Genomic DNA, 14,462 nt, shown 5'->3' on the forward strand with positions numbered 1-14,462 from the left:
ACCACAGCCACAGCAACGTGAGACCCGAGCCACATCCACATCTGTGACCAACACCACAGGTGATGGCAATGCCAGGTCCTTAATGCACTGAGAAAGGCCAGGGATCACACCTGCACCTTCATGGATACTAGTCAGATTCATTTCTGCTGAGCCATGACGGGAATTCCCAAAAGGACTTTTGGTGACAGATTGTAGGGTCAAGGACAGCCCCAAGGTTGGGGGTCTGGGGATGCTTTGTCTTGTGTTTGGAGGCCATAGGTGGTGGTGGGTATAGCGATGGGAGTGGACTAAACACTGCGGCTGCACACAGCAGGAGAATCTAACCTGTCTGTGGGGCCCCGGGAAACTGTGTGGGTCCCTCCTGCCCCCAGCATGTGTCCGTGGTACCCCTGAGAGAAAGTCTTGCTTTCTGCTCTGACCTCCACAGGTGGCTTCCTGCTCTGAGCCCTGGCCAACCTCCCAGCCTCCCCATCCCCATAACAGGCCAGCCGCACACCTGTTTGTTTTCCTGTTGCCATGTCTTCCCATCACACGTCCCCCACCGAGTACACTCTTTCCCAGGGGCCAGACTTGGCTTCCATCCTTTGCCTAAACACCCCCAACGGCATCCTGTGGCCCTTGAGATAGTCCAGACGCCCTCTCGAGACCCTCAAGCTCCTCGTGGTCCTGTCCTGCCGGCTTGGACAGTTTCACTTCCGGGCACTCCCAGGGCTCGCATTCAGGCACCTCCTCCATCCCTCCTCCTCTCTCTCCTCTTCCCTCTTGTGCCCTGGCCTCTCTCCCTGAGATGTCCTCCCCACCCCTGCTCCTGTACCACCCAGGGTCTGCACAACTCCAGGAGGTGACAGAACCGCCTCTGAACAGCGCCCCCTAGAGTCATGCAGCCTGGAAGCTAATGCGGGCTCCCCTCCTTTCACCTGATTATCCTGTTTCTTTTGGGCTCGGCAAGAGCAAGGGTGTTACCTCCTCCAGGGACAGGAGCTCCTCCTGGGAGCTCTCCTGGTGCCCCTGCAGTGACACCCCAGTGTGTTCAAACTGTCTCTGCATTTGTCCCCATAGTATAACCCGCCCCTCTTGAAGGCAGGGACTATTCCCTCACATTTAGTGCTAAGAGCTGCTGAACTTGGCACCATGCCTGGACTGGAATCAGTGTTCAGTAAAGGTTTGTTGAATGAACAAGTGAATGACGGGATGAGTGCCGTCCCACACCAATACAGCAAGCCTCAATCCCTAACTTCTCTGAATCCCTAAAACTCTCCCTGTCGGTGGCTTCACAGCCCCACATGTGGAAGAATCTCTCTTTTTTGTTTTGTTTTTGTTGTTGTCATTATTTTTTACCCATCTTATCTCCCGATTAGGCAACACATTTCTGGAAGAGAAGGGCCATGTCAGTAATAATAATGACCACGGCATCTGCTGCTAACATTTACTGAGCATTGCGTGTCCCAGGCACGGATCTATGCTGTTATCTACATTAGCCCATCGGTGATTTAATTATCGCAAAACCCCTATGATTTGCTGTTATCCCAATTTAATTGAACACAGGTCTCAAACCTGAGTGTATAGCAGAATTCCCCTGGAGGGCTTGTTAAAACGCAGATTACCTGCCGGCCCCACCCCCTGAGTCTCTGCTGCAGAATTGGTAGTTCTAACAAGTTCTCAGGTGGGGCTGATGCTGCTGTTTTGGAGCCAGACTTGGAGAACCTCTGCTCCAGAAGCATCTTGTCCCTAGGTGTGGTGGAGGAAACTGAGGCTCAGAGAAGTCATGTGACCTTCCCAAGGTCCCACAGCTCCTAAGGGCTAAACCGCGCCTCAGCCTGGATTTCTCTGCCGCTGAAGCTGAGGCTCTTCAGCACTGATGCCTGAGGTTCTGATGTGCAGCCTCATGCTGCCTGTTTCTTCTTCCCCAGAGAAGCCAACCGTTTGCTGCCTGTTTTTTATTTTTCCAGCGTGAGCCTACCGAGGGAGCCATGAGATCGCTTGCTCCCTTTCATCTCTCTAAACCAAAGCAATAGCTAGTGAGCGCTAATGGAGCTTTCCCATGCGCTGCTGCCGGCTTCAGCCCGGCTGGCTGGGATCAGAGGCTTTCCAGAGGATGCTGGCGTGGGTAACAACCCCAGCACCCTGGGGAGGGGGTGGGGGTGGGGGAATGCCTCCACTTTGAGCTCAAAGGGCCCAGCAGATCGCAGGGCTGGTGGGGAGACTGGCTATTTCTAACTCGCTGGGTTAGGGACGTACAGGCAGAACGTTGTAATCTTCCACAGCTCAGATGAGAGAAAAATGTGTGCCTGCTCCCTTAATTGGGCACTGGGGTTCATGCGGTCGGCCGTTTGTTCACTTGTCAGACATTCACTGCATTTATTCTTGGAATATTTAAGGCTTCCCTGATTCTTTCATTTATTCGTCTGGATTGAGCCCAGCTCAGCACCAGGCCTTAAGGTGGAGGATTGCAAAGAGGAGCAAAAGAGACACTAGCCCTGGTCTGGGGGTACTTTTGATCCGGTGGGAGAGAGATGTTCATTCATTTATTCATTCATTCAACAAACATTTAGGGTGTGCTAATGATGCACCAGCCTGTCACTTACTAGGTGTCAGGGCTCCGGTGGTGAATGTCACAGGCCTGGTCCCTGCCCCCCTGGAGCTTCTGGTCCAATAGGAGGCAAGTTACCAAACAAGCTGGGAGGTTAGTACACGATGTACCACAGGCACTGACTAAATTAAACAAAGGCAGGTGCGGAGCAGAGCAGGGAGGGTGTGATGGGTGGTCAAGGATGCCCCTCCAAGGAGAGGACATTGAGAAGACAGCTGAGGGGTGAGAAGGCTCCAGCCATGGGAACATCTGGGGCAAGAGTGGACCAGTCCAAGGGAACGGCCGGGGCCAAGACCTTGAGGCAGGAACAGTTAGACGTGGCGCGTTCATGGATCACCGAGGAGGTCTCGGGGGAGGGGGGGGGGGCGGGGGCAGGGTGGAGCCAGCGGGGAGGTGGAGGACCAGAGCAATCAGCCCGGGCACGTCACGTGGGCCGGGTATCAGGACACCGAGGTGGATTTTACTGTGTGGTGGGAAGGAGTTGAGGATTTTGAGCAGAAAAATGATGGGACATCACTTATGGGCTTTACATATGGAGGGTGGTGTGCAGAGGAGCGGGACTAGAACAGAGACGTCAGCGAGGAGTCCCCTGAGGAATTGAAAAGCTAGGATGGTGGTGATGGCAGAGCGGAGGGGTTTGGTGTGTCTTTTGGAGGCAGAGCGGACAAGCCTTGAGGTGGATTAGACAGGTTTCGAAGGAGGGGGAAGGAGAACTGGAATGATTCCCACTTCCTGAGCCAAGCCCTGGGATGAGTATCAGCAGTGCCCTGCACTGAGATGGGAGAGACCAGGGGAGAGACAGGCATGAAAAACTGGATGACTGCTTTGGGTCTGTAGCGATAGCTCTGAAAGAGGGGAGCCTAGAGTTCTAAGAATGGGGTTTGGGGTTCAGTGAAGGTTTCCCTGAGAAAGGACTATTTGAAACAGGCCCCAAGGGAAGAGAAGGGGTGAAAAGCGGATGAAGAGGCAAGCAGGACAGAGTGTGCAAAGGCCCTGGGGGCAGCCTGACTGGCATTGCTTTCAAGTTACTTTTGCACACCTATACCCAAGTGGTGAGAAAGCATGGCAGAGAGACACAAACCGGATGGGAATATATGCAAGGATATTTGACATGGTCACCAAGCCCTGGCAAGCCCAGCCAGCCCAGCGCTGTCAGATGTCTTCCCAAGGAGGTGACACCACAGTTGAGTCTCGAGATAAACAAAGGTTAATCAAGAGGAAAAGTGGTTGAAGGGGTCCTTCAGGGCTGTTGTTGACACGTAAAATGCATTGCATCGAGTAGCCCTTGAGGAATATTGGGTAGATGGATAAGTGGGTGAATGAGGACAGGGGAGTCAGACTGAGCTTGAGGGGGCAGCGTGGGGTGGGGGTGTGGGGGGACAATCGACCAGCGCCAGACCGCATGGGGCATATGAGCAGAGCAAGGCTTTGGACCTGAACCAGAGGCTTTGGGGGGCTGGAGGGGTTGGAAGCAGGAGCGGTGTCGGGGGAGGTGAGTGATCTTCACCTGACGAAGGCCGTTTCTTGGGCCACGTGGGGCCCGTCATGGCCCAGAACTGCTTTTCTGAGCCAAGCACTCTTGCCAAATCCATCCATAACCCCACTGCCCAGCCCCATTGCTCATTTCTGACATGATCCAGGCTCACATCCCCAGCGTGGCCGGCTTGAGAATTTACACAACTCCTGCAGAACCGGTGGCTCTGGTTTGCTCACCACCTTGACCGTGACCCTGCAGTGAGCTGAGCCACAGCCTCCAATTACAGAATCAAGGGCATGAACGGTTTCTTTGATTAACCAGAACGCTTGGTCCTTTGCTTTTCTTTTTTTAATAAGACAGGTGTGTATAATATAGAACATGGGAAAACATGGGAAACTAAAAAGAAGAAAAAAGACCACTGCTCTTAGCATCTTACTGTGTTTCCTTCCAATGTTATCCACACATTTTCCATAATTGAGATCATTCCGCAGAGAATTTGCTTTTTCACTTATCATTGTAATGTAATCATTTGTGAGTTTTTTTTTAAATCCTTCCTCATAAACCTTTTAAATCTTTATCTACAAACCTATCTTAATTTCCATTAAGGGACTGGTTAATGGTTCCAGTAGGCAAAGCTATAAGGTATAACCCTCCCTCCTTCATCTCGTTCTGTGCTAAATGCCTTTGTGCATTAAGCTTTTCTGTATTTTGAATTCTCCCCCCACCCCCGCCCCGAAATGTGCAATTATGAGTCAAAAGATGAGGACACCTTCCAAGCTCTTGACTTTGCCAAGCTGCTTCCAGAAAGCATTGTGCCAGTTGGCCCCTCCCATCACCAGTGTAGGAACCTGCCAATTTCACCACACCTTCCCCAGCACCAAGTATTATAATTTTTCAAAGATCCTTGACGATCAAGTAGGTTAAACAACAACAAAAAGGCACAGTACATTGTCCAAACGTTTGGTAGGCCGTTGTGTTTCTGTTGGGAATTGGCTCCTCCGTGGCCTCCACCCGTATAGGAAGTGAAACCTAAATGTTATTCTTATCAATTTGCATGAGCACTGGAGATAGTGAGGATATTTTTATCCATGCGTCTCTTTCCTTTTTAGGTTGCATGAGCCCGAGAAGAACGCCAGAGAAATAACCCAGGTACAGTCCTTGGTGAGATGCCCTTCCTGGGAAACTGGGTGGTGTGATTTCCTTGCATCAACAGGAGCTGCAGATCCTGTTCTAAATTAAGCCTCCTTCGCCAGGGTGGGAGGTGGGGGGCTGATGGTGGTGGAGGATCCTTGCATTCCTGAGCCCCCCCTCCTTCTGCTCCAGCCGGGAGAGTCTGTCCCAGCCTCTCTGACTTGGTGCCAATCACTGCACAGCTTGGAGGGGCACCATCCGCCATGTGTTCTGTGCAAACGGTACCTCTGGAGTCAAGTGTAGCGTTCATGCTGTCCCGCCTCCGTGCTCTGGCCCAGACCAGTCTCTCCTCCGGGAGCACCCTTCCAGCCCTGTCTCCTATGGAGTAGCACAGCACTATGCTGCCTTTGCTGATGGAATGACCCCGTGGCGTTAATTGCCTCGTGTAAGGTCACACTCCCTCGAGCTGGTGATTTCGCCTCAACATCACCAAGGAGGTTTCGCGGGCACCGAGCTTGGTCTGTTTCCGAGAACTCTGGCCTCTAGCCCTGTCCACACCGGCTGACGCTGTCAGCCTGAGGAGGCCAAGGGCTCTTCTGTGTCTTGTAACAAGACAGGCCCTGCCCTGAACCTGGCATGAGAACGTGCCAGCTGTCCTTGACATTTTCCTGGCAGTTGTCATCGTCCTAGATAGGGTCTGTGGGAGAGAGTTGAGGCTGGGAAAAGGCATGGCATTCCTAAGCCAAAACTCTCCTGGACCCAGCGCGGTCCCCCAGCAGCCCTGGGCGTGAGCTCAGGTGGCGATTAAAAAAACAAGACAATTTCCAGTCATGGGAGAGCTTTCTCGCAGTCATTTTACTTTGGGGAACTTTCAAAGTTCTTTCTGGAATTTTCCAGGGAAAGAATGATGGTGAAAAGAGCTGGTCTTCGAAACCTGTACAAAATTTACAATCAGAGGACTTACCAAGCACCTAGTTGTGCCAGGCCCTGGGCAGTGAGCAACGGTCTTGTGGTGCTTTCAGCCCTGAGTAGGATTCCCGGTGCCACCCAGGGAGGGAATTTAATGGTGTCTGTGTGGGTTTCCTGGAGAGAAGTGAGTGAGTGTGCAGGTTCAGTTGTTTTTTTGGGTTTTTTTTTGGGCCATACCCGCAGCATATGGAAGTTCCAGGACCAGGGATCGAACCCAAGCCACAGCAGTGACAATGCCAGATTCTTAACCTGCCAAGCCATCAGGGAACTCCCGGACCACAGCTTTAGAGGCCAGCAGACTTTGGATCTTTTCTAGCGGTGTGACTTTGACCCAATTTATTTAATAACCTCCCTGGCTCTCAGCCTCTTCACCATAAAATGGGCTCAATAACCCTTCTGAGCAGGGCTGTGATAGGGCCTGAATCAGGTGACCCACGTGAGAGCAGAGCGCCTGTCAGCTGGCGGGACCTGAGGTCTGTGGTTGTTACTGTGCATCGGGGGGGGATCATGGTTGTTGGTAGTGCCCCCCACTTCTACAGCGCAGGTGCCAGGCTCAGAAGGAGCAAAGTGTGTCATTTATGATGCGTAATTTCAAGGCGGCCGTTGTGTATGATAAGACAAGCATGTGGGAGAAGTTCAGGTTTGCCTGGCGGTAGGCGATGGCTGACACATGGTAAACATACAAGCACACGTGGCAGGAGCCAGGCTCCATCCTGAAAGCTTTACCTGGACCCTCTCATCCGATCCTCCTGGTGACCTCGGTGATAGATACTATTATTGGACCCACTTTGCAGATGGGGAAACCAAGGCCCAGAGAGGCTGAGTTGCCCCGTCCCTCGGCTACAGAGAGCAGAGCCAGGATTGACTTGGCTGCTGCCTATAGAGCCTTTACCTCCTGCTAACTCCTGGTCTCATTCTCACACACCCCTGTCTTCTGGCCCCCAGACCCCAGCTCACCCTGAGTGAGGCTGAAATTGTTGCCATCCCTGAATCCATCCTCCTTTCATTCATTCATTCATTCATTCATTCAGTGTCAGTTGGGCTTCTTCTGTGCCAGTCTTGGTTTCGGCATCATAAACAAATGCCTCATGAATATCTGCCGAATAAATGAGTAAATAAATGAATGTCTCCACCCCTGGGGGACGAGCATCTACTCAGACCCTCAAACAGGTACAGTCCTAGGTGGCAGTGGCTGTAATGGAGAAGCACAGGCTAAGAAAGCACAGAGACAGAGCCCTGGACTTCTATGAGCGCAGGGTCTTAGGATGAAATTTACAGGGGGGATCGGGTGTCCTTACAAGGAGAAGGAGGGACAGATAGTCTCGGCAGAGGAAAGAGTGTCGGGAAAGGCAGGCGAGAACTGCAGGGAGGTGACGCTGAAGCAGGGCTGTGAGGGGACCATGCTGATGTTTGGGAAGAGGCTTCAGGCCGAGTGAAGAGGAGGCTGATTGGAAGGGCAAAGCTGGAGACAGGTGACCTTGGCCAGAGAAGCGGGGAGGCGTGAATTAGGACCGAGCCAGTGGAGGCCAAGAAGAGACAGAAGCATCCAGACTCGGTGCCAGTGGGTGCGTGGCTGGATGCTCCAGCGTGACCTCTCCATCTCATTTAGATCCAGGACAACAATGACATTACCTATGCAGACCTGAACCTGCCCAAGGGGAAGAAACCCGCCCCCAAGGCCGAAGAACCCAACGACCACACGGAGTATGCCAGCATTCAGGCCCGCCCACACCCCGGGTCGGAGGCCACTCTTACTTATGCTGACCTGGATATGGTCCACCTCAACCGGGGCCCCAAGCATCCAGCCCCCAAGCCTGAGCCATCCTGCTCGGAGTATGCCAGCGTCCAGGTCCGGAGGAAGTGAACAGGGCTGTGGTCATCTCTAGGGTCTATCCCCATGAGCCTTCCTGTCCCACAGCGGACAGCCACGATGAGGACAGCCAGCCCAGTTCTGGGAGGGCCGGGGTGGCCCGGGCCCTGGGACTCAAGAGTGAGGGTAGCTCTTGTCTCCCCAACCCAGTTGGCTCTCCAGCATTTCCAGGGCAGCCGTGCCCCCCCACCCCCCCACCGTGCGGCTATACATGGAGGCTGGCGTGGCCACACCAGGCGGCGAACCCACCTGGGAACTGGCCAGAGCCGCTGGGAGTGCGAGAAGCCTCAAACCTCTGTCCATCAACTGTGGGTCTTGGTCCTGGTCTTGGAGACCCCTGACTGCCTCCTTGCCACGCCACCGCCGCAGCCTGATCTTCCAGAGTGAGGAGGGAGAAAAAAAACACCCTCCTCCTCCGCCCAGCACCATCCAACTGGGATTTGGGGAAAGCTTTCCCTTTTGATCGAATTGCCCATCCATGGAGAAGCTGGGAAAAAAAAAAAAAAAAACTCTGGGACCCCATCCTGAGCCTTGGTGAGGTTGCTGCCAGCAGTTCGAGCCTCCTCATGCCTGGACGGACCAGCCACAAGCCCTGGGCAGGAGAGGACCCTCCGAGGAACTCCTCCACCCCTGAGGACCGAGGGACAACCCCCTGCCTCCTCGGCTCCCGGAGGACCCGTCGTCCCCACCGTGACACTCCACGTGGCCCCACCTCTCCTCGCCAGACCCCAGCTCGCTTCCTCCAGCTAGCACTAACTCACAACATCTCGCTGTGGACGCCTGTAAATTATTGAGAAACGTGAAATGTGCAATCTTGAAACTGAGGTGTTAGAAAATTTGATCTGTGCTGTTTTGTTCTCTTTTCGTTTTTTTTTTTTTCTTTTCTCTCTCTCTTTTTTTTTTCTTAAAACAACAGCAGCGTTATCCTGGCTCTTTGTCATGTGTTGAAGTATGTGGTTGGTCTCACGCAGTCTAAGGTGGAACAGTTGCTTGTCCTAGAGGGATTCCCTTACAGCCGAAACGGAGTTCCTCTCCAAGTCCCAGAGCCCTGAGGGTGGGAGAGAGGGTTCCAGGTTGGCTGCTCCATGGAGACACCTGGCCTTCTCTCTGCATGGCTGGTACTACTGCCTTCCCAGCCCCCCCATGTGGTAAGTCTGAACCTGCCCTGTGCGCCGCCTGGCTGCCTCCTTCTCAGGGCAGTCGGGTCGGGACCTACCGCCTCAGTCTGCTCACCTGTAAAGAGGGGAGAGGCGAGATGCCTGCCCCCCTATCTCTCACACGCACTTTAGGGCCATGCAGGGTAGGAAGCGTGCCTGGCTGTTTGCCCCAGCCTTTAGTGACCTTCCCCTCTTCCAGCTCCCAGAGCTCATCTCTGAAGGTGGAATCTTCCATTTCTGCTCCCATACCCTATTGGGATCAAACTGGAATAAATCGAAGACAGCCAGGAGGTCTGGGCAGCTATGAAGCCAGGACTGACCTGCCTCCTGTCCCTCTGTCTCAGAAGGTTGGGCAGTGGCTGTGCCCTGGTTACCCTCGGACCGACCCTTCCAACTCAGTGTGGACCCAGGGTGGGCAGGCATTGCAAGCCTGGTTTGTTGAGTCTTCACGTGTAATTGATCTGCTCTCGGAGTTCAGATGCTCATCATCACTGTCCCCGGGGTCCAGCCCCATTTGATGGCTATGGGCTTCCCCGCCCAGGCTGTCAGAGCCAGAAGTTGAGCCATCCTGCCCATCAGCAGGTCCTCTAAGCAGAACCCCGGGAGCCCAGCACAGACCCAGCTCGCTCTTTTACACGATGGCATCTAGGCATCGGCTGAGCCAGCAGGCCACGTGGACAGCTTTGGCCCCATGAGCCAGAGTTTGTCTGTGGCATCTGGGAGCACAGTGGTCCAGCCACCTGGCACGGGCTAGTTCCAGATTCCAAAAGGTTGGCTTGTAAACCTCAGCCTGCCTCTCTTCTGCCCAGAGAAGAGGACGCGTGTGAGCACACGCACGCACGCACGCAGCATTTTACAAGTCTTCTCGGTTTCCTCGGTGCCATTTTCATTTTATTTTATTTTGACTTTTGGAAGGGGAGTAGGGAATGAGGCCAAGGAAGTCACGTAGTGTAGCTTCAGCCCGGAGCCTGAGAGTCCCATACCTTGTGTATTGAACCCCAGGAAAAGGAAGCAGTCGAAACAACAGTGCGGAAGGAGCGTGGTTTCGGGAGTTTATTTTCAGACTGCAGGGAAGGAAACAGGCCCCATTTTGTATATAGTTGCAACTTAAACTTTTTGGCTTGCAAAATATTTTTGTAATAAAGATTTCTGGGTAACAACGGCCCCTCTGGGTGTTGAGTCTCCTTGTCTCTGTGAGTGTGTCCCTGTCCCCAGGAGCCTGGGAGGAGACTGCGTGTCCCCAGGGCTTGGAAGTGACCTCAGCGTCTGGTCCTCTCTCTCGTGGGTTTTACAGACACAGGCTTTGTTGCCCCTGGTTCAGAGGGAGTCGGTGGAAGGCAGCCCAAAACACCCGCTCCAGCAGTATTCCAGCAGAAAACCAAGTTTGGATCCTGGATCTGTCACTTTGCCGCTGCGGGAACCAACCACTCACCTTGCAGACTGAGCCGGTCATTGGCACAGTGGGAACAATAATACCCCCGCCAGGGTTAGTCTGGGGACTAAAGGGGTCACGTGGCACGCAGCCCCAAGCTTGGCACATGGCAGACCTTCACTAAGCATTGGGTCTTTCCTTCCTGCCCTAAACACTGCACAGTGGGGTCACCCCCACCACTTGTAGGATCTTGGACAAGAAGGTTACCCTCTTGGAGCCCCATTTTCCTTCTCGAGTCCTAGAATATCCCTGCCAGATGAGTCATATCTAGTGCCAGTATGGAGTAGGTGCTCAGTAAATGTTTGTTTGGTTATGTCCCCTCCATAAGAATAGTGTGTGTGTGTGTGTGTGTGTGTGTGTGTGTATTTGCTTTTTAGGGCCATACCCACAGCATATGGAAGTTCCCAGGCTAGGGGTCGAATCAGAGCTACAGCAGTCAGCATACACCACAGCCACAGCAACGCAGGATCCAGGTCGAGTCTCTGACCTACACTTCAGCTCATGGCAACACCAGATCCTTAACCCACTGAGCGAGGCCAGGGATCAAACCCACAACCCCATGGTTCCTAGTCGGATTTGTTTCCGCTGCTCCATAATGGGAACTTCAGAATAATATTAATAACAATTATAAAACGATGGGAGTTCCTGCTGTGGCACAGTGGGTTAAGAATGCAAATGTAGGGGCTCAGGTCGTAGCTGCAGCTCAAGCTTAGTCCCTGGCTCTGGAACTTCCACAGGCCACAAGTACAGCCATAAAGAGGGAAAAAAAAGATAAGTATACAGTGATATCAACATCATGTAGTTAGTGCTTACAGTGTGTTGGCACTTCATACCAATTGACTCCTTTATATTTCACAACTCCATGTAAATAGTGGTACTGACCTTGTTTTATAGATGAGGCACAGAGAGGTGATGTGACTTATATGGGATCACACAGCTATCGAGTGATGTTGCTCAGGCTCCAACTCCAGCTGCCAGCTTCAGAGCCCAACTTCTCACCACGGAGTTATTATCTATACATCATGTATTGGCACTGACTATGCAAAATTATTAGCAATAACAATAGCTAATGCCTGTTATGGTAAGTTATATACCAAGTGGTTTGCCATTATTAACTCATTTAATCTCCTAACCTCCATCTGAGGTGGGAACTCTTGTTATCTCTATTTTACAGATGAGTAAACCGAGACACGGAGAAGTTAAGCCATTTCCCCAATGTCCCATAGCAGAGCCCAAGGAGTCTGGCTCTTCCCTGCCAGGTTTCCTTCTCATAACCATCCAATAGTGATGGTTGTGCCCATTTTGCAGAGAAGGAAAGTTGAGGCTCAGAAGTGCTGTCGACCTGGCCAATCTCACACAATGTATCTTTAATCGACTTGGGCCTTGCACCTGGATCCACGAGCACACCCGGGATCAGCCCTGAGCCCTTGGCCTGGTCCATGCGATCACACAGGAGGTGAAGAGCTTCCTGCCAGGCTCGGAGAGGTCACCTGCCTCACAGGCCGGGAGCTTGGCTGTGACAGAGAACGCCGCTCTCCTCCCTGGGCCCCAACCTGTGAAATGTGTGTACTGCTTACAGGATGAGGTGTTCCAGGCAAGAATCCAGGCTGATTGGCAGGGAGATGCCTTCCTTCTCCGGGAAGGCAGGGGTGAAGGACTGCGTGTCCAGGCAAGGAAACCCGGGGGTGTAATTCACGCAGCACCAGGGCCTCGCTTCTCCACAGCCCAGGTCTCCAGGGCTGAGGTTGGCAGACAAAATCTAAGTTGATGGGAGCCAAGTGACCTCTCCTTGCTGCCAGGAAATCAGGTAAGCACTCGGCATTTATCAGCACTGCCTTCCTTGTGCAAAGGAAGGCAATGGGACCTCCTCCCACCCCCGCGACCAGCCCTCATCCCAGGGGACCCATTGCCCTCCCCTCCCGAAGCCTCTGGCCACTTCACATGATGATCAGGAAAATTTCTGCCCCTTTTCAAGATTTTAATGCCTCATTGTAAGAAGCCCCTGCATCTTCTAGCCCATTCCCATCAGCCAAGATTTGATCCAGGTTTGTTTATTTTATTTAGTTTTAGCATAAGCACTTCCTACGTATCAGAAAGTCTCCTAAACTCTGTACAAATATTAACTTATTTAATATCAGTTCACTCCATCTTTTTAACAAGCCTATAAGGCAGGTCTTATGATTATCCTTTGTTCAATAAAGACACTGAAGCACAGAGAGTTTCCACATCTTGGTCAGGGGCCATCATCTGCCTGGAGAGTGGTGCCACGGTGGGCATGGGTGGGCACTGGATTGGATGGGCGTGAGGGGAGCTGGGGGTTACTGGAGTGACAATAGGGGCCACAGATAGTGTTGGGGTGCACTGGGTTTTGTTGGGAGCCAGGAAACACCATGTGGTCTCACCCCAAAGCGTCAGGATGGTCTCACGCTCCTGCCTGGTCACCAGCCAGCCAACATGCCAATGTGACTTGGGCCTCCCCAGGGCTCAGCCTGCCACCACTAGGGCTGTCCTTCCCCTCCTTAACCATGACACTGTGCTTGACTAGGGTCTGGGTTTGTTTTCTGAATATACGATTATAAAATAAAAAATGTTTTCCAACTAAATATAGAACTAACATATGATAAAGCAAATCCCACTCCTGGGCATATACCTGGACAAAACTACAATTCAAAAAGATACAGGTTCATAGCAGTACTATTCACAATAGCCAAGCCAGGGAAACAACCTAAATGTCCATTGACAAATGGAGTTCCCGTGGTGGTTCAGTGGAAACAAATCCAACTAGGAACGATGAGGTTGCAGGTTCAATCCCTGGCCTCACTCAGTGGGTTAAGGATCTGGCCTTGCCGTGAGCTGTGGTGTAGGTCGCAGATGCAGCTCGGGTCCTGAGTTGCTGTGGCTGTGGCATAGGCCAGCGCAATAGCTCCAATTAGACCCTAGCCTGGGAATCTCTACATGCCATAAGTGTGGCCCTAAAAAGCAAAAACAAAAACAAACAAACAAACAAAAAACCCAAACAACAACAACAGCAAAAAAACCAACCAACCAAACAAAAACAAAAAAACCCAAAAAGATACAGGTTCATAGCAGCGCTATTCACAATAGCCAAGCCATGGAAACAGCCTAAATGTCCATTGACAAATGAATGGATTAAGAAGATGTGGTATATCTATACAATGGAATACTACTCAGTCATAAAAAGAATGAAATAATACCATTTGCAGCAACATGGATGCAACAAGAGAGTCTCATACTAAGTGAAGTAAGTCAGAAAGAGAAAGACAAATACCATATGATATCACTTATGTGTGGAATCTAAAGTATGGCACAAATGAACCTACAGAACAGAAACAGACTCGCAGAGAACAGACTTATGTTTGCCAAGGGGGAGGGGGGAGGGAGTGGGATGGACAGGGAGTTCGGGCTTAGTAGATGCAAACTCTTACATTTAGAATGGATAAGCAAGGAAGTCCTACTGTGTAGCACAGGGACCTATAGCCAATCTTCTAGGGATAGAACATGATGGAAGATAATATGAGAAAAAGAATGTGTATATATGTAAGACTGGCCCACTTTGCTGTATAGCAGAAATTGACACAACATTGCAAATCAACTATTCTTTTTTTTGGTCTTTTTGCTTTTCCTAGGGCTGCTCCCGTGGCATGTGGAGGTTCCCAGGCTAGGGGTCCTATCAGAGCTGTAGCTGCCGGTCTACACCAGAGCCACAGCAACACAGGATCCTTAACCCACTGAGCAAGGCCAGGGATCGAACCCGCAACCTCATGGTTCCTAGTCAGGTTCGTTAACCACTGAGCCATGACGGGAACTCCTCAACT

At 52.0% G+C, this 14,462-nt stretch overlaps 1 protein-coding gene across 6 annotated transcripts in view; it reads left to right on the plus strand.

Moving 5' to 3' along the window:
- The window catches only part of LOC125122738 (tyrosine-protein phosphatase non-receptor type substrate 1-like), a 45,087-nt gene extending 34,729 nt beyond the window's left edge, over nt 1–10,358 (plus strand). For 4 of the 6 annotated variants that reach the window (XM_047771447.1, XM_047771450.1, XM_047771448.1 and 1 more), the window contains 2 exons: nt 5,177–5,228; nt 7,777–10,358. In XM_047771447.1, coding sequence (XP_047627403.1) covers nt 5,177–5,228; nt 7,777–8,031 — 307 coding nt within the window. In that variant the 3' untranslated portion in view covers nt 8,032–10,358. The remainder of the gene's footprint in view (nt 1–5,176; nt 5,229–7,776) is intronic. The other 2 variants (XM_047771449.1, XM_047771452.1) reach the window with 1 other exon arrangement.
- The last annotated feature ends 4,104 nt before the right edge of the window (nt 10,359–14,462 follow it).

Source organism: Phacochoerus africanus, chromosome 3 (genome assembly GCF_016906955.1).
Source record: "Phacochoerus africanus isolate WHEZ1 chromosome 3, ROS_Pafr_v1, whole genome shotgun sequence".
NCBI lineage: Eukaryota > Metazoa > Chordata > Mammalia > Artiodactyla > Suidae > Phacochoerus > Phacochoerus africanus.